The sequence below is a fragment of the Pseudorca crassidens genome, chromosome 1 (assembly GCF_039906515.1).
Source record: "Pseudorca crassidens isolate mPseCra1 chromosome 1, mPseCra1.hap1, whole genome shotgun sequence".
Lineage (NCBI taxonomy): Eukaryota > Metazoa > Chordata > Mammalia > Artiodactyla > Delphinidae > Pseudorca > Pseudorca crassidens.
This window is the reverse complement of record NC_090296.1, coordinates 147150794-147170002: the sequence shown is the minus strand read 5'-3', so window position 1 is coordinate 147170002 and position 19209 is coordinate 147150794. Positions and strand designations below refer to the sequence as shown.

Below are 19209 nucleotides of genomic sequence, written 5' to 3'. Positions count from 1 at the left end.
TTTCCAAGTAAATAAAATGTGAATTCACTTTATATAGTTCCAATACCTTGTTTTTAAAGAATGAATAGCATCTTGAGGGACATAATCCAAAATAAGAACTTTTCTTCTTTTAAAAATTTCCATTAAAACAGTCATATTTGTAGAATGTAGGTGGTGAAATATTTCAGAGGTTTAGTACTAAGTGTGCTGGTAGCTATTGAGAGTATAGATGATTGGTTTGCCTGTGAGCTGACATTCAGGGAGTCGCAGGGAAGTTTAGAAGCTGGACAACATAGGAATGCTGCAAACTGAGGTAATGACACTCTTAAATTTTGACAGTGTGTAGTAGAAACTAAACCATTACTCATTTTTATCCTTTAACTTCCAGTCAAGATAACTATATAATTATGTGTGCAGGTATATAGATGTGTGTGTTTGTATATTTATCAATAATACATTTGTATATGTGTACACAAGTAGAAACTATATAACCAAAAAGTAAAATAATTTCTGTCATTAGAGCAATATTTCTTGATCTTATTTTTCATTATTCACCCCCCCACACGCATCTAAGGAGACTTTAGAAATTTTTTTCTAATTGTGCCTACCACAATGAAATTTTAGTTTCACACCATATACTATCTATCTGTTTATGTATGTATATGTGTGCTCTATACATAAAAAGAATGGAATAGTTTTCACCCTTTGGGGATGGTATACCCCAGATGAGAATGTATTCATTATTAGAGTGAGAGACTGTTCTGATCATCTGGAGTTCTTTATGTTATATTCTATGACTTTACAAAGAGCAAAACCCTTTTACCCATATTTCCTGTTTTTTGATAGCCTGTTGAAGGGATTAGGTAACACTGTTGCTGTCTGCTGTACACCTCAGTTATAAACAGCCCTATTCCTTCACCTGAAAATCTCTGTCTAGTTGTTCTGTTCAGGCCCATTGTAATCCAAAAGAAATTATAGATAACGGTCAAATCATGTAAAGTTTAACCTGTATTTAAGGAAGGTCACTGGTTTTTTAAAAGACTTTATTTTTTTAGAATACTTTTAGATCCATAGAAAAATTGAAAGGAAAGTACAAGGATTTCCCATATATCCCCTACCTCCACGTAGTCATAGCCTCCCCTATTTTCAACGTCCCTCACCGGAGGGTACATTTGTTATAATTGATGAACCAACATTTGACACATCATAATCACCCAAAATCCATGGTTTAACCTTAGAGTTCACTCTTGGTGTTGTACACCCTATGGGTTTGGAAAAATGTACAATGACAAGTATCTATCATTATAGTATCATACAGAGTATTTTCACTGCCCTAAAAATCCTCTGTGTTCTTCCTGTTCATTCCCCAACCCTTGCCAACCCCCTGGCAACCACTGATCTTTTTACTGTCTCCATAGTTTTCCCTTTTCCAGAATGTTTTAAAGTTGGAATCATGCAGTATGTAGCCTTTTCAGATTGGCTTCTTTCACTTAATAATATGCATTTACATTTCCTCCATGTCCTTTCATGGCTTTATAGCTCATGTCTTTTTTGTGCTGAATAATATTCTGTTGTTTGGGTGTACCACAGTTTATCTATTTGCCAACTAAAGGACATCTTGTTTACTTCCAAGTCTTAGAAATTATGAATAAAGCTGCTATAAACATCCATGTGCAGGTTTTGTGTGGGCATAAGTTTTCAGCTTCTTTGGGTAAATACCAAAGAGTGCAGTTACTGGATTGTACGGTAAGAGTGTGCTTAGTTTTATAAGAAACCACCAAACTGTCTTCCAAAGTAGCTTTATTACTATTTTGCGTTCTCATCAGCAATGAATGAGATTTCTGTTGCTCCACATCCTCACAATCATTTGATGCTGTCAGTGTTCTGGATTTTGGCCATTCTAATAGGAGTATAGTGGACTGATTTTTTAAAATAATATTTTTATCAAAATATAATTCACATACCATAAAATTCACCCTTATAAAGTATACAACTGAGTGGTTTCACTGTATTCATTGAGTTGTGCAACCATCACTACTACCTGATTTTAGAACATTTTCATCACCTCAGAAAGAAACTCTGGGGCTCCCCTGGTGGCGCAGTGGTTGAGAGTCCGCCTGCCAATGCAGGGGACACAGGTTCGTGCCCCGGTCCGGGAAGATCCCACATGCCGCGGAGCAGTTGGGCCCGTGAGCCACGGCCGCTGAGCCTGTGCGTCCGGAGGCTGTGCTCCGCAAAGAGAGAGGCCACGGCAGTGAGAGGCCCACGTACCGCAAAAAAAAAAAAAAAAGAAAGAAACTCTGGTCAGAATTTAGACTATCTGTGTTTCAAAGGGTACTGTGAAGAAAGTGAAAGGATAAGCCAAGGATTGGAGAAAATATTTGCAAATCGTACATCTGGTAAGGGGCTTGTACCTAGAGTATATAAAGAACTCTTATGACTCAATGCTAAAAAGACAACCCAATTTAAAACTGGGCAACAGATCTGAACAGACATACAGATGGCCGTCAAGCACATGAAAAGATGCTGAACACCATTAGCCGTCAGGGAAATGAAATCAAAACCACAGTGAGATACCACTTATGCCCAGTAGGATAACTACAGTTGAAAAGGCAAACAGCAACTAGTGTTGGTGGGGATGTGGAGAAATCAGAGCCCTCATAGACTGCTGGTAGGAATATAAACTTTGAAAAACAGTTTGGGATTTTTCTCAAAAAGTTAAACATAGAGTTACTATATGATCCAGCAGTTCTGCTCCAAGGAGTATATCCCACGCACTGCAACGAAGAGTAGCCCCCACTGGCCGCCACTAGAGAAAGCCCGCCCACAGACACAAAGACCCAACGCGGCCAAAAATTAATTAATTAATTAATTTTTTTAAAAAGATGAAAACAAACAAAAAAGATAACCCTTTCCCCCCACTACCACCCATTAGCAGTCACTCCTCATCCCTACCTGCTCCCCACGACCCCGGTAACCACTAGTCTGCTCTGTGCCTCTGTGGATTGGCCTGTCCTTGACAGTTCACATAAATGGAATCATTCCACCTGTGACTGTTTGTACTTGGCTTCTTTCATTAGCATAATATTTTCAGAGTTCACCCATGTTTTAGCAGGTGTCAGTACTTCATTCTTATGGCCTAGTGATATCCCATTGTATGGACATACCACATTTTGTTTATCCATTCATCAGCTGATCAATATTGAGGTTGTTTCCACTTCGGGGCTAATATAAATAATGCCGATTATTTAAAGTTCGGATACAAGTTTGCGTGGACGTATGTCTTCAGTTCTCTTGGGCTTATACCTAGGAGTGGAATTGCTTGGTTGTATAGTAACTGTGTTTGTGAGGATCAGCCAGACGGTTTTCCAAAGTGGCTGCACCATTTTACAATCCCAGCAGCAACTGATTTTTGAGTGAGGACTAGTTATGTACTCCTTAAAGTGTCCTAGGCCAGATTCTCCTCTTCCCTGTCCCCACCCAAGGCCACATAGTCCCTTAATTGTCACATGGAGGGTTTAAACCCATAGTCATAGGGCTCTTTCATCCCCTCCAAACACAGAGACACTCCCCAGTGTTAAAGCTCTCTTGAATCATACAGATTCCACACAGTGGTGCTTCCCAGGAATATCACTGACAGAGCTCCTGTGAGAGCTTTTTCTCTTTAATAATAGATTACGTTCCTCAGGCCTCTATCCCCTTTTGAGAAATTCATCTTAAAAATGCACGTGAAGTGGGCTTCCCTGGTGGCGCAGTGGTTGAGAGTCCACCTGCTGATGCGGGGGACACGGGTTCGTGCCCCGGTCCGGGAGGATCCCACATGCCGCAGAGCGGCTGGGCCCATGAGCCATGGCCACTGAGCCTGCGCGTCCAGACCCTGTGCTCCGCAACGGGAGAGGCCACAACAGTGAGAGGCCCGCGTACCACAAAAAAAAAAAAAAAAAAAAAAAATACACGTGAAGCTTTGTTCTTAATACTAGAACTTTGTTGTCACGTACATCTCTAGTTTCAGTTTCAGTTGTGTGTTTGCACACTCCACACCCCCACACCACACCCGACACTTCGACCTGCGCCTGGGCATCGATGCAGGGCTTGTCCAGCCTGTGTGCGTCTGTTAGTCACACAGTCCAGTGAGCGGGGTCGGGGAATCATCGTCAGTGTGGTCAGCCATTGCATGTCCTCAAATCTGTCTTGATGTTCAGCCTCTGCCTCATTTTGGGGGGTAACGAATTACACACGTGTGTTACTCTCAGTTCTGATCGCTCTCCTATTTACTTGCATCAGGGTAGCTGGTGTATACCTTTCAGGGTTGCTATTCTGGTCAACTTAGAGATTCAGTGAGAATGTGACTCTTCTTCACCCTTTCTGTGTCCTTAATAACAAGCAAGATGTTTCCTTCCCACCTGTAATCCTTTCTTATAAAGAGTTCTGGGATTTTAGCCCATTCTCGCATGCAGAACATCTGTGTAGCATGTTCACCGTCTCCAGGTCTGGGGCCAGCTTCCCCGCTTTCCAGGATACACTCTACAGGTCTGGGCCTGGCACAGAGTGGGCACACATCACTCAAAGAACGTTGCTCAGTGGAGGAGTGTGTTTTGTTATGTAAATGTGATGTGTGTTCCACGCCTCACTAACATGCCAGGTATCCCTGTGTTCTCTTCTGCAGGCCATCGGCTGTACTCTGAACTGTAGTTGCCAAAGCTTCAAACCAGGGAAAATACACCACCGTCAGTGTGAGCAGTGCAGACATGGATGGGTGGCCCACGGTAACTTTATTTTGCCCCCTCTCTTGGTCTTTAGTGTTCCCTTTAAATAACTTAGTTATTCAGGAACAGATTTAATATCTAAGAATGACAGCTAACATTTGTAAGTTACTGCTATGTGCCAGGTAACAGCCTAAGAGCTTTATATATGTTATCTCTTTGAATCTTAACAACTCTATATGATAAGTGTTTATCAACCCCCTTCTAAAGATGTAGAAAATGGTGCTTCAGGGCTGTCATTCTGCAACAGTAGAAATGCTCTGTGCTGTCTAATATAGTAGCCTGTAACCCAGGGCTGCTAGATGGAAAAACAGAATGCTCGGTTGAATTTGAATTTCAGTTAAACTATACATAATTTTTTAGCCTAAGTATATCCCAAAGACTATTTTTGGTTTAAGTGTATACCACTTATTCATTTTTTATCTGAAATGTATATTCAAGTTTAATTTTTATTTGTTTTTTTATTTGCTGTACCTGACAGCCCTACACTAGCCACATGTGGCTACAAGTACTTGAAATGTGACTAGCACAACTGGTGAACTGAATTTTTAGTTTTATTTTATGTTAATTTAAATCTAAATTTGAATAGCCATCTGTGACTGATGACTGTTGCATTGGACAGCATGGAGTTCAGTGGCTTAACTTGCCCAGCCCAACAACTAGATAGTGGCAGACCAGGGCTCAAACCCAGATCTGTTGGATTTCCAAGTCCAGGTTCTTCCCCAGACCCCGTGCTTCCTGGTTTTCCATCCTCTTGATTATGCACCTGCCGCCTTCGTTTTTACCTGTTTTCCGTGCACGGTCCCTACTCGTGGCTGTTTTACTCCTTAGGCACGCCACAGGAAAGGGAGAAAAGAAGCCTCTCAGGCTAGTCCATTTTATTTTAGAATTTCCTGAGAATAACTTGGAGCCAGATAGCTATTAAGATTATTAATTGTTTGCATATTTGTGGTTTTTCTACTGGAACAAATAACTGAGAGTTAGCGCTAACCTACTTCTGTGCACTGTTTCTCTTAAAAGTAGAATCTTGAAAAACGATATTTCTTCAATTCACTTTTTCAGCTCTAAGTAAGCTAAGGATTCCCCCCGTGTATCCAACAAGCCAGGTGGAGATTGTCCAGTCCAACGTGGTGTTTGATATTAGCAGCCTCATGCTGTATGGGACCCAGGCCATCCCTGTTCGCCTGAAAATCCTACTGGACCGGCTCTTCAGTGTGTTGAAGCAAGATGAGGTCCTCCAGATCCTCCATGCCTTGGACTGGACCCTCCAGGATTACATCCGTGGATACGTGCTGCAGGTATGGGGACCATGGGCACTGTTCTCCTAGAATGTCTTCCGAAGCTCGTGTCCTTGGAACTGATGTAACCCCGTTGCCTACAGTGCTACAGCCATTGGTAGTCATCCTTCCCTTTCATAGTTATTTCTAATGTCTTAAGCGCTACCTCATGTGCTGGGTGAAATCCAGTGCCTTTCCTCAAGGTATCTGTAAGACTTGAGGATGCGGGAGCATTACATATTCTCTGCTTTAGGTTTCACTCAGCCAGCTCTTCCACAGTCAGCCATTTGCCCCATCCTTGGTGATGCCTCCGTTTCTTTTATTATCCTCAAACTATTTACTGACACAAGACATCATGTTTCAGATTTTACTGAGAGTTTGGGGTTGAGGAAGGGAACTTACATTGCAGAACCGCACAGCAAACAGTTACAATTTCATGCCACACCTTCCTGTTCTTTAAAGCCCTCTGCCATCCATCCTACTGCCAATTTTCCTTCCCAGGCTCCATCACCTTGTGATATGTCTCTTTGCATGCTCTGGCTCATTCTCTCTCTGCCTCTCCAGTTCCTTTTGGCCTCCTCGCATTTTCTCTACGTCTCTCCATCATTCCATGCCTTTCGGCCCTTCTCTCATCTCTTTCCTTTGCAGAGTGTTGTACCTCTTTTTCTGTACCATACTGTGGAGGGTAGGCCTTATGCTTCCTATCCAGAGAGGCTATCAAGGTGTTTCAACAGCAAAGAACATATTCCCTGGTGTGAATTCTATCATTTCTCTGACATATGAAACAGCTACAACATTTTATTTCTTGTCACTACACTAGAAAATGTCAGCTAACTTTGATAAAAATTTCAACGAAATGGGTGGATGAATGTTATTTCCAAGACTAACATACACTTCAGTCTAACTCAGCTGGGCCATAACCCTGAAACAAACACTAATAACAGCCATTTATTGACTTAGACCCTCTTCCAGTAATCTCACAAGGTAGGTAGATTGTCCCCATTTTCCAGTTGGAAAACCAGAGACTGAGTGCTTCTAAATCTTGCTGAAGTCACTCAGCTTGTATGCAGCAGACTGAGAATTTGAACCCACTTCTTTCGAACTCTGACAATGCCTCCAGTCTTCCTCTGGAAACATGTTTGCTCACCTCGAGTGCAGGACCCCCAGCAGGCTAGAAACCACCTTTTATGTAGAGCAGCATTATGATCTTACATTATGACATAGATCAATATTTAATGATCCTAATAATCTTGCTTTCTAGTGTTAGGATTAAAAATATGGAATCAATTACCTTGAACCTCTAGTGCATGAAAAATTTATGATGTTACATTCCTCATCATCTTCAGAACTCTTACATGCACTGTGAAAAATCTCAGTAGGCCATCAAATACATGTTCTGTGATAAAATATTTATTGTAGTTTTGGGAAAAGTTAGGCCTTGCTAGAGTTTGAAAGATCTCCAACACTCCAGTGTAATTACAGCTCTGCCTTGTGAACATAGGCAATAGATCAATACAGGTTCATTTGTTTTTCAATGTTAGTTGCTTAGGAAAGATTATTAAACTTGCAGCGAATAAATACTTGAACTATATCTAGGCCTGATTGCCTCATCTATACTCTTTAGATAAAGAAGCTACTATTGTTCAAATGATACATATTTTAATTTTAGTGGAGGAAAATTATGCCTGATGCAAGACAACCAATTGGTTTGAAATAAGATGGAAAATAATCACCAAACTTCCCTTAGGCTTGAGTGATATTTTATTTCTCTCTTCTGGACCACTGCTTACGTTTGTGCAGTTTATTTTCTGCACAGAGTTTCTGTCCTAGGACAGTGGGGTGAGCGAGGGCTGAACTCATCAAGCCTTGTGCTCGCAGGGGTGTCTTTTTCTAATATGTACAAAAGTGCCGTGTGGTGCTGGTGGAGGCCCTGACCACACACGTGGTTCCTTTCTTAGAGAAAAGGGTAAGGAATAGTCAATTAATTGCCCTTCTTAATTCTGGTTTGGGTTTAGGATGCATCAGGAAAGGTGTTGGATCACTGGAGCATCATGACCAGTGAGGAAGAGCTGGCCACCTTGCAGCAGTTTCTTCGTTTTGGAGAGACCAAGTCTATCGTTGAGCTCATGGTAATTCAAGAGAAGGAAGAGCAGTCCATCATCATCCCGCCCTCCACGGCGAACGTAGATATCAGGGCTTTCATCGAGAGCTGCAGCCACCGGAGTGGCAGCCTCCCCCCTCCTGTAGACAAAGGAAACCCCGGCAGTATACACCCCTTTGAGAACCTCATAAACAACATGACCTTCATGCTGCCCTTCCAGTTCTTCAACCCCGTGCCTCCCGCACTGATAGGGTCAGTGCCCGAACCATATGTGCTGGAGCAGGGTCAGGACCAAAGTCAGGACCCCAAACAGGAAATCCACGGACCCTTCCCCAACAGCAGCTTCTTAACTTCCAGTTCCACCCCATTTCAGGTTGAAAAAGAGCAGTGTCTAAACTGTCCAGGTCCTGTTACTACAAAGGAAGACAGTGCCCATTTAAGTGACTCCAGCTCATACAACATCATCACAAAGCTCGAAAGGACACAGTTGTCCCCAGAGGGCAAAGTGAAGTCCGAGAGGAACAGCCTCGGCACAAAGAAGGGCCGGGTGTTCTGTACAGCGTGTGAGAAGACCTTCTACGACAAAGGCACCCTCAAGATCCACTACAATGCCGTCCACCTGAAGATCAAGCATAAGTGCACCATCGAAGGCTGTAACATGGTGTTCAGCTCCCTGAGGAGCCGGAACCGCCACAGCGCCAACCCCAACCCCCGGCTGCACATGCCAATGAACAGAAACAACAGGGACAAAGACCTGAGGAACAGCCTGAACCTGGCTGCCTCTGAGAGCTATAAGCGCCCCGGTTTCAGGGTGACTTCTCCAGACTGTCGACCTTTCCCTGGCTACATTGGTTCAGGGGAGGATTCCCGGAGCCAGCCAGCCTTCCCAAGCATTGGCCAAAACGGAGTGCTTTTTCCCAACCTGAAGACGGTCCAGCCGGTCCTTCCTTTCTACCGCAGTCCGGCCACCCCGGCTGAGCTAGCAAACACACCTGGGATGCTACCTTCCCTCCCTCTGCTGTCCTCTTCAATCCCGGAACAACTGGTTTCCAACGAGATGCCATTCGATGCCCTGCCCAAGAAGAAATCGCGGAAGTCCAGTATGCCCATCAAAATAGAGAAGGAGGCTGTGGAGATAGCGGATGAGAAGAGGCACACTCTCAGCTCAGATGAAGACATGCCCCTGCAGGTGGTCAGTGAAGACGAGCTGGAGACCTGCAGCCCCCGGTCAGACAGAGCCCCACTGGGAAGCTTAGGGAAGCCTGGTGCTGAAGGAGAGAGGCCCTGCCATCTCAAACCGGCGATCGAGTCCAGCGGAGCCCTCCGCCAAACCCCCGAGCAGGCCACATACAACTCGGAGAGGGAGACTGAGCAGAAGTCAGTGCTGACCGTGGTGCCACGGGACGGGGAGGATGGTGGCCATGAACCTCACCTCGCCCCCGGGGTGGATCCCTGTGTCCCTTTTCCTGACTACGTCAAACTGCAGCAGCGCCTTCTGGCTGGGGGCCTCCTCAGTGCTTTGTCCAGCCGGGGGATGGCTTTTCCTTGTTTTGAAGATTCCAAAGAGCTGGAGCACTCAGGTCAGCACACATTAGCGAGGCCGAAGGAGGAAAATCGCTTCCAGTGTGACATCTGCAAGAAGACTTTTAAAAACGCTTGCGGTGTGAAGATGCATCACAAGAACATGCATGCCAAAGAGACGCACACGTGCACGCTGGAGGGCTGTAAGGCCACATTCCCCTCCCGCAGGAGCAGAGACAGGTAAGACGTCTGGTGGCAATCATTTCTTCCAAGGCAGTGGTTCTTAAACTTTAGCATGCCTCTGAGTCACCTGGAGGGTTGTTAAAACAGACTTCTGAGCCCTCTCCCTAGAATTTCTGCCTCACTTGGTCTGGGACGAGATGTGAGAGTTTGCATTGCTAAGTTCCCAGGGGACACTGATGCTATTCCAGGGACCACAGATTGAGAACCGGTGTTCTATAGATCCAGATTCCTGGATTTTCAATTCCAGAATTTAAACTCATTTAGCCACAAAACCTGACCTGAAATGATGTGAGGCTATTTTAATCTTTTTAAATCTCCCTTTGTGTGGATTTTTTTACTATATATTCCATACAGAAATGTTAATGGATTTATTATGGGGGCATTGCCATGACATGACAGTATATGCATCATTCTGCCTTTTTAAAGCCTGAGAAATTCTGGATTCAGAAACATCTGGCCCCAAGGGTTTGGGATAAGGCGTCATGAACTAGTTCACACAATAGAGGGGGAGGAAGCGGGGGAGCTTTTAAAGTTAGGATTGTAGCTCCCCAAAACTTGTCTGATTTTCATTTCACACTATGAAGTCCACAGAATGAAACGTTTTCTCCGATTTCTATTTAACCACTATTTTTGAAAGGAAGAATAACTGCCTGATTGAAGATTTTTGAAATACTAAGATATCAAAGAGTAAAGGCAATTAACAGGTTATTTCAGTGTCTGTGATGTATAGTTCAAAGATGAGAAGTCTTTCAGTGCCGGGTTTTCATGACCCCACCACACAGAGTCAGACTGTTTGTACAGAGCGCCCGGGTATAGAGTATCTCTCATCGCTCTGGGGACACAGCACTGGCGTTACTATCTTACTTGTGCTTTTCTTAATGAACTTGAGTCACATAACCACTCTTCAGGTCGCCTTCCTCCCCAGCCTGTAAAGGGAAGAGGAAGCTTACCAAAAGATGACCCCAGGAGGCTTTAAGGAGAGAACCAGCTCACTGATGAAATGCAGCATTGTGGATGCTAAATGGTTCACAGAATATCAAAATGTTACATTCGCTCAAACAAGCTTGACTTCGAGCAGCTCAACACCACCATTGCCTCAGTCCAAGTTGTAGCACCTAATTTATTAAGAGGGTGAAAATGTATAGACTCCCACACACATTCCTGGACAGGGCCCCTAAGAATACACACAGTGTCTTGAGCAGAGAGGATGCGGCAGGGGTGATATTAGTTAAAATTCCTGTTTCTGTTGCTGGATGTTGCACCAAACCACCAAGATACCCAAATTAGTGAGCCAGTGCCCCTCCTCCACCCTCCAAGAAGGGTGTTCGATCATGAATAAGCTGTCGTTATAAAGAAGAGATAGTCATATCGGTCAGGTTATCCTTGATGTTTATGATACTGTTCTGACCTACATTGTCTACTAAATTAGAAGACATATTGAATTTCAGATACTATTTATATTTATTTTTCATATATTTAACATTTTCTTATTTTGGAACCTCTTTGTGATGCAAACCTCCTGCCCCACCACAGGAAAACATCTTTCGTTCTAAATGTAAACCACTAATTCTAGTAGTCTAGAACTTGGACTGCATTTTCCCTAGAATCTGTGATTAAAATGATACTATTTTAAACAGGACTTTGTGAGCAGTCCCGGGCCCACCACCATTTTTCTGAGTCAGAGATGAGAATTGCATGGCTGTAATGATAACTGATGTCCTCTCTTCAAGCCGCTGCTACTGCCAACAGCAGTTCCTAGGACCCATCACAAAGGGACGAGGACAGCACTGTGGATACTTAGCCAACAAATAGTTAATGACCTTCTGTGTTAGGTGCTCTAGACACAGTTCCTGCCCACGAAGGCCAGTGGGGAAGACAGAGCAGTAAGCAGGTGATTACAGCTGAAGGTGGTGGCTGCTAGAAGCGGGGGTATTCTGTTACGGGCACATGGCGGGGCGCCTAACCAAACTCTCTGAGAAGTTAGGGATGGTTTCCCAGAGGAGTTCTGTCTAATCCAGCAGCTTGCAGAAGTTTTGGTCTCACAGCCCCTTTACAAATTCTTAAAACCTCAAGACCCTCAAGAACTTTTGTCTATTTGGGTTTATATCTATCAATATTTACTGTATTAGAAATTAAAATTGAAAAAATATGTATCACATCACTTAAAAAACCTATTATACGTTACCATTACATTTTTATGAAAAATAACTACATTTTCTGGATCAAAAACTTAGTGAGAAGTGGCTTTGTTTTACATTTTGCAAATATCTTTAATGTCTGGTCTGGTAGAAGACGACTGGGTTCTCACACCAGCTTCTGCATTCAATCTGTTGCAATATCACAGGTCACGTAGCCTCTGGAAAACTCCACTCTACACGAGTGAGAGAATGAGCCTGAAAAGGGAAAACAATGTCTTAGTATCATCATGAAAGGAGTCTGACTTGAGGGACATCCTGAAAGGATCTCAGGGACCACTAGGGGTACCCAGACCGCAATTTGAAAACCACTGGTCTCAGCTTATCTAAATAGTCACAAACGGGAGGGAAGAGTTGGAGGGGGAGGTGTAGAGGTTGAAGGGAAGAAATGCAGACCTGGGCAGTAGGCACAGCATTAGTCCTGGAAACAGAAAGCCTGGCACGTGGTCACAGAGTTTTTGAAGCTGTGGTACTCACTGGTCTCAGGGGACATGGCACCTTGGGAAGTGCATCTAACCCTCTGAGGATGGTTAAGGAGGAGAGAGGGCTTCCCACATGTTAGCTCTTGGTGTTCATGGGATCCTCAGGATTGAGCAAAGGGCCCAGAGGTTTGCTTTGTTGCATCAGGGACCTTTCTGTGCAAGGTGTTCCAGTAAATGTGTTTGTCAGACGTTTTTTTTTGACCACTTGTGTATACTGGAACCTGTATGTCAATCTAATGTCTGGTTTTCTGCCGAGACATACCTGCCCCTTCAACCCAGGGTGCTGACATAATCACAGGGCAGAGTTGCAGTTGAGAAGAGCTGCTTGCAAAGTGGGTGATCTGGGAGTATAATTCTGATTATGTCCCAAGAAAAGAATGTATAAGAGGATTAAAAAGAAGTTCAGAAGTAAATTTGATACATTTTATGAGTAACACCCCTTCCATATGTCCTTGGAGATTTAGAAGAGAAAATTTGATTCCTTGTCATTTAGGTGAGGGTGTTTTTCCCAGTTTGACCCTGGCATGCCTTCTGATCTGCGTTGGGGGAGGTATCTTCCCTGTTTGGAATAATCTCCAATCACCTTTAAGACTGTACCCTCTGGTAAGGGGTGTTTTTGCTCATCAGTAGTTAGGGGATCTCTGAGCAAGGCTGACATTGATTGACAAGTTACATCCAAATGATACCTCATGAGTAAAAGGCATGTGTCATAATGGATACTTATTATCTGCCCTTTAGGAGTAATCATTGGGTAGATGATTGGCAGTGTGCTCACAGTGCTGCATTTGCAAGATTTCTGTCTGGTATACAGTGAAATGTTGCAGATATGAACTAAATTTAGCACACACACATGTGCACACCCCCCACACACACTCATGCACACACATACAGTTTCTAGCCAGTCAGATTATCACACCTGTGGAACTTGCGTGGGGGTATGTATGCAAATCCTCTAGACCACCATGCAAGCCACATAGGAAATTTTAAATTTTCTGGTAGCCACATTAAAAAAGTAAAAAGAAACAAGTGAAGTAAGTGTTAGTAACATATTTTATTTCACTCAGCCTATCCAAAATATTGTCATTTCAGTATATGTCATAGCCACCTTTCAGGAGCTCATACACTTATGAGTAGCTGTCACACTGGACAGTGCAGCTCTAGAAGATAATATTTCCTGGTTTCATTGAAATAAAGTCCTCTGCTTAGTTCCTTATTGTCTGTGACCAGTTTTCTTCTGGGATCTCCTGGTTCCAGTGTCCCAGTTGAACTGGCCTAACTGAAGTAGTCCAGCCATTCTCTAAAGATGAGGTACCAGAACTTACGTGTCAATCAGATCGTGGAAACTGAAGAGAACTACATATTCTGTTGACCTTTCTGGTCAAATGCTAACTTGTGACAGGTGGTGAACGGCAGTGGGCAGTGTCCACCACACACACACTGTATCACTTCTCTCATGCCACAAGCTTTCCCGGTATCTGCGTAGCGTCTCTACTCAGAATGAAGGCTGTCTTTAACACACCAGAAACAACAGCCCAACCCATTGCTAACCGTCTTTTCACTCTTGTAGACACAGTTCAAACCTAAACCTCCACCAAAAAGTGTTGACTCAAGAAGTGTTGGAGAGCGGTGAAGACCATTTCCGTGCAGCTTACTTGTTGAAAGATATGGCTAAGGAGGCCTGTCAGGGTGTGGCTTTCACACAGCAAGCCTCCCCGACATCTGTCATCTTCAAGGGAACGAGTCGGATGGGCAGCCTGGTTTACCCAGTAGCCCAAGTCCACAGCGCCGGCCTGGAGAGCTACACCTCCGGTCCGCCAAGCGAGGGCACCATCCTGGATTTGAGTACTACCTCGAGCATGAAATCGGAGAGTAGCAGCCATTCCTCCTGGGACTCAGACGGGGCAAGCGAGGAAGGCACCGTGCTCATGGAGGACAGCGACGGCAACTGTGAAGGGGCGAGCCTGGTCCCCGGGGAGGATGACTATCCCATCTGCGTCCTGATGGAGAAGGCCGACCAGAGCCTTGCCAGCCTGCCGTCTGGGCTGCCCATAACATGTCACCTCTGCCAAAAGACGTACAGTAATAAGGGGACCTTCAGGGCTCACTACAAAACTGTGCACCTCCGCCAGCTCCACAAGTGCAAAGTCCCGGGCTGCAACACCATGTTCTCGTCTGTTCGAAGTCGAAACAGACACAGCCAGAATCCCAACCTGCACAAAAGCCTAGCCTCCTCTCCAAGTCACCTCCAGTAACGAGGTAGTGGGCCACGTTTGCTCAGATAAGCCTTTGTCGTAATTCAGGAATCAGGTAGTCCAAAGAAAAGCTTCTAACTCTGTTTAGTTACCATTTGGGGCAAGCGAGGCGAAGAATATTTGAGTTGACTTCGTAGTCTTCGACAGCAGGATGAGCAGAAGACGAGCCTCGTGAGAAGTTGCCATTGGGGTGGCGTTTCCTATTATTTTTCTTAGCCCAGGAGATTTACCACTGACATAACAAAAACTTGCAGAAACGTGGTTTTCCCCAGATTTGTTTACACATTCCCTGGGAGAGCTCCAGGTCTGCAAGTTGACAGCAGGGTCCCAGGACCTGGGGGCAGCTTGAAGTGAGGCTTGTAGTATTAAGGGTCAGTCGAGTGTCCTGGGACACAGACTGTCACCAGGGGTGACACCAGGAGCCACTCCCAAAGATCACATTTTTGAGTTCCTGCTTTAATGAGTCAAATCCAAACTGGAGTTTGGGAAAATGACTGTTTGAGACTATCCCTCCATTTAGATTGGAGAATTGCCTTTTGTCCCCCTGAAGATCTCATGTGTTACTCCAGGGAGTTCTCAAAGGAAGCATGTTGGCCTCTAATACGTAGGAACACAAATGTTACCCAGGATCTTAGTTCTCGCTCTGTAACACGCGTTAAGAAGCTAGGGGGAAATACTTCATGCACTTAAAAATAGCGGTCTTCAATTTAATTTAAAATGTTTGCTAATATTTAATTTGTGTTTATGTTCTGTGAGTGTTTGTGGTGAGTGCAGACATGTCACAGTGTGACCTCTGGGTCTCTGCTCAAAAGCAGAACAAGTGACAACCTAAACTGCAAAACCACTGCCCATTTTTGTTTGGTGACCTTCAGCGTCTGTTCATTGAGATCCCCTGTGGAACAAACGCAGGCATGATTCTGGCAGGACCATTTGTATATATTCAGCCAGAGTGTTTAGAGAATGTGGTCCTGATGGTGGTTGTGCATTTTCATTATCACTGGATCCCTCAGTCTTCACCCTTTTATAAATGTGTAAGATTAGGATGAACTTTTGAATTTACATGGTAGAAAGAAAAGTAGGACATTATTGCCATACTGTATGTCTTAATATTTAACTTATTCTGAAATATATTCTGTACCATTATACACATTTGCTGTTGTAGAAAAGAAGCATAATAGGTCCTGTGAAAGGAGACCCTGTCCTGAAATTCGGCATTTACAATACCCTAAAAGTCCATGGTTGGGAAAAAGAAATTGATTTTGTATTAAAACTTCAAGTTAATCACCTTTTTAAACTCATGGTTGGTTTGAGTAATGAAAAGCATCCTTAAAGAGAATTGGGGCTTTATAAGAGATACTATTCCTCTGACCCAAAGGTGAAAAAAGCCAATAACCTCTGATTACTGATTATTTCAACATTTTTTTAAATAAATGTGATGACTTAAAATTTGTCTCTGCTTAAAGTGAGATGTATCTTTCAACTGTTTTGTTACCCAGCTGTTTAATATTCCATTGTCCCCAAAGTGGAAAAATTTGTATACAAATGAGTTTTCTATGATTTAATAAAAATATATGACACACTTTTTGTTTAAAAAGGCAAACCTTTGTCAAAGCAGTTTTGTCATACATACTGCGTGTTGTGTGAGCGCATGTGATCATCATACACACACACACACACACACACACACACACACACACACACTTATGAATTTTACAGATCTAACCACTCAGGGAAGGTCTGGTGGACAGGAATCAGTAACTACTGCCCCATCCTAACAGGAACTGCAGCGGTTCATGAGTTGCAAAGAAATCAAGTGGTTACTTCACTGGGAGGAGGGGCTAGGTATCACTTATCAAGGAAAATACAGGGATTTTTAAAAATCTGTGCTATCAAAGATAAGTCTTATGGCCAATGCTCAAAATGGAATGTAATGAAAGATTTAAGCCTCTTCTTTCTTTCTTAAACACGCAGGGTTTTTTTATTTTTTTTAATTTTTATTGGAGTATTGTTGCTCTACAATGCTGTATTAGTTTCTGCTGTACAGCAAAGTGAGTCAGCTATACGTATGCATATATCCCCTCTTTTTTGGATTTCCTTCCCATTTAGGTCACCACAGAGCATTGAGTAGAGTTGCTTGTGCTAGACAGTAGGTACTCGTTAGTTACCTATTTTATACATTAAAGTAAGTTTTTATTACTTATCTTTTAACAACTTTGCCTCTTTCTTCTACCCTTCCAACATACAGATAAAAGCACAATCCCACCTACCCATCCAGCCCCCCTCTCAGGTGATGTCAGTGTCCCTGCTTCTTATTTCACTGGGAGAATAGGAGTCATCAGAGGGGAACTTTCTTAGCTACCGGCATCTGCACTGCTCCCGCCCGGCTCTGGGCCATGTCCTCTCTTGCCTGGACGACTGCTGTAACCTCCTCACTGGTCTGCTGCATCCATTCTCATCTCCTGCAGTATCCAGAATGTCCTTCTAAGTTACAGATCCGGTCCTGTAGGGCCCCAGCTCGAAACCCTCCAAGGTTTCCCTTTAGCAGTTAGTGTAAAATCCAGAGACCCTCCCAAGGCCTACAAGGCCCTAAAACCTTTTCCTGCCCCTGCCGCTTCTCCATTCTCTTTTCATTACAGTCTTTGTCAGCCATCTCTCCCTCCCTCTCACCATAGCAGCTGTTCCAAACCTCCAGTTTGCAAGGTCCCACCCCGTGGACTGGTCATATTCACAGAGCTGACCTCACTTCCTGCTCTCTGAGAATTAGGTGGGAACCCCTTCAGCTTCTCCCCCGGTGCCCACCAGCCCCCATCCATTTGTCTGTATTCATACCCATCTTCATGTGGTCACATCTGCCTGGACCTCCTGAGAATCTATCTTGTGCCTGGCAGACAGTCAACAGCGAGCTGCAGGCCTCTGTGAGAAGGTGACCAGGATCCCCCCTGCACTCCCACCGCCCATTTTGCCCTCACACGCAGACCCGTCACAGCCTCCTTAGGTTCATCACCTCCCACTGAGGGATCCGAGTCTCCCTAACTCAACCTTTCTGATTTTATCCATGTGTGCCTGGGTGGCTGTGTTAGTCTGGGTCCTCTAAGAAGCAGATGCCAGTAGGACTAAATGTACAAGGATGGTATTAAGAGACACTCTTGAGAGAAAATAGGGAGCTGGGGAAAGCGGGAGGAGCCAGCAGATGCAATGCAGGGCTGACCCCAAGTGAAGAAAGGAAGGAGGGAAGATTGGGTGAAAGTATCTTGAGACCGCCATGTACCTGAGGAAGGTTCAGCACGGCCTTTGGGGAGTCCCTGTGTCCAGATGAACCATCTGAGCAGTCGGCCCCGATCTCCCGGGAATGGGTTCCCTGGGAATCGTTTCCCTGCCATGCTCCGTCTTGGCTGCGAGCAACCCATGGGAAGTGTGGCCACTGTGCAAACGTGGCAGTGGACGTAGAGCATGATAGCTGTAGCAGTTGGCCAAATCTTACCTTTCTAAAGCCCCTGGGTCCTGTTCAAGGTGCATTCAAACCTATATTTTTCTTTAGACTCAAAAGAAGTGTTCACTTTCTTTTTGAAGACTGATGCTCTCACCTCATCCCTCCAGCTGCCTCAAGGTTGTCGTTCCATCACTTTTCTCCTCTCCCATTCATTATCAAATTCGTCTTTCTAATGGTCCCATCTCTCTAGCCTGTGACATTTGCAAATCTCTCTCATCTCAACGATTAAAAGAAAGAAAAAAGAGCTCTCTGTCCCCGCTCCCCCGATCCCTTCTGGTGACTCTTCTTTCCTTCCTGTGCATCCAATTTCCTTAGAATAGTAAGACTTTGCCTCTGTCCTCTGGCTGCACTAATCTTGCTCCCGGACGGCCATATCCAAAGGACACATTTGGTTCTTTGGTGAACCCTGGTCCCTCCCTGGCCTTTTTCTCTCCTCATGCTCATGCTCTTGGTTGTCTTATTCATCCCCATGACTTGCACCCCCAGCAGGATCCCTCCAGAGCTGCCCTCTGGACTGTTGGTTATCATGGAATAACCCACAGCATCTCCAGTTCAACTTGTCCTCAGCTCAGTTTGTCGTTTCCCCACCAATCAAACATTTTTCTCCTTCTGTTTCCTCGGATTGAGGGAGTGGTGCCATCACCTGGCCAACCCAAACTAAAACCCTGCAGCCGGTACTGAGCGTGGCTAGGAGCGTAGCCGGTACCGAGCGTGGCTAGGAGCATAGCCGGCACTGAGCGTGGCTAGGAGCATAGCCGGTACTGAGCGTGGTTAAGAGCATAGCCGGTACTGAGCGTGGCTAAGCGCATAGCCGGTACTGAGCGTGGCTAAGCGCATAGCCAGTACTGAGCGTGGTTAAGAGCATAGCCGGTACTGAGTATGGTTAAGAGCATAGCCAGTACTGAG

The 19209-nt window shown here is 44.5% G+C and overlaps 1 protein-coding gene across 2 annotated transcripts in view; it reads left to right on the top strand.

The window, feature by feature from the left end:
- Positions 1 to 16405, top strand: part of BNC1 (basonuclin zinc finger protein 1) — a 32970-nt gene extending 16565 nt beyond the window's left edge. The window contains exons 2-5 of one of the 2 annotated variants that reach the window (XM_067698355.1): positions 4646 to 4745; positions 5805 to 6040; positions 8035 to 9881; positions 14129 to 16405. In XM_067698355.1, the coding sequence (XP_067554456.1) occupies positions 4646 to 4745; positions 5805 to 6040; positions 8035 to 9881; positions 14129 to 14813 (2868 nt within the window). In that variant the 3' untranslated portion in view covers positions 14814 to 16405. The remainder of the gene's footprint in view (positions 1 to 4645; positions 4746 to 5804; positions 6041 to 8034; positions 9882 to 14128) is intronic. The other variant, XM_067698364.1, reaches the window with a different exon arrangement.
- Positions 16406 to 19209: the final 2804 nt, after the last annotated feature.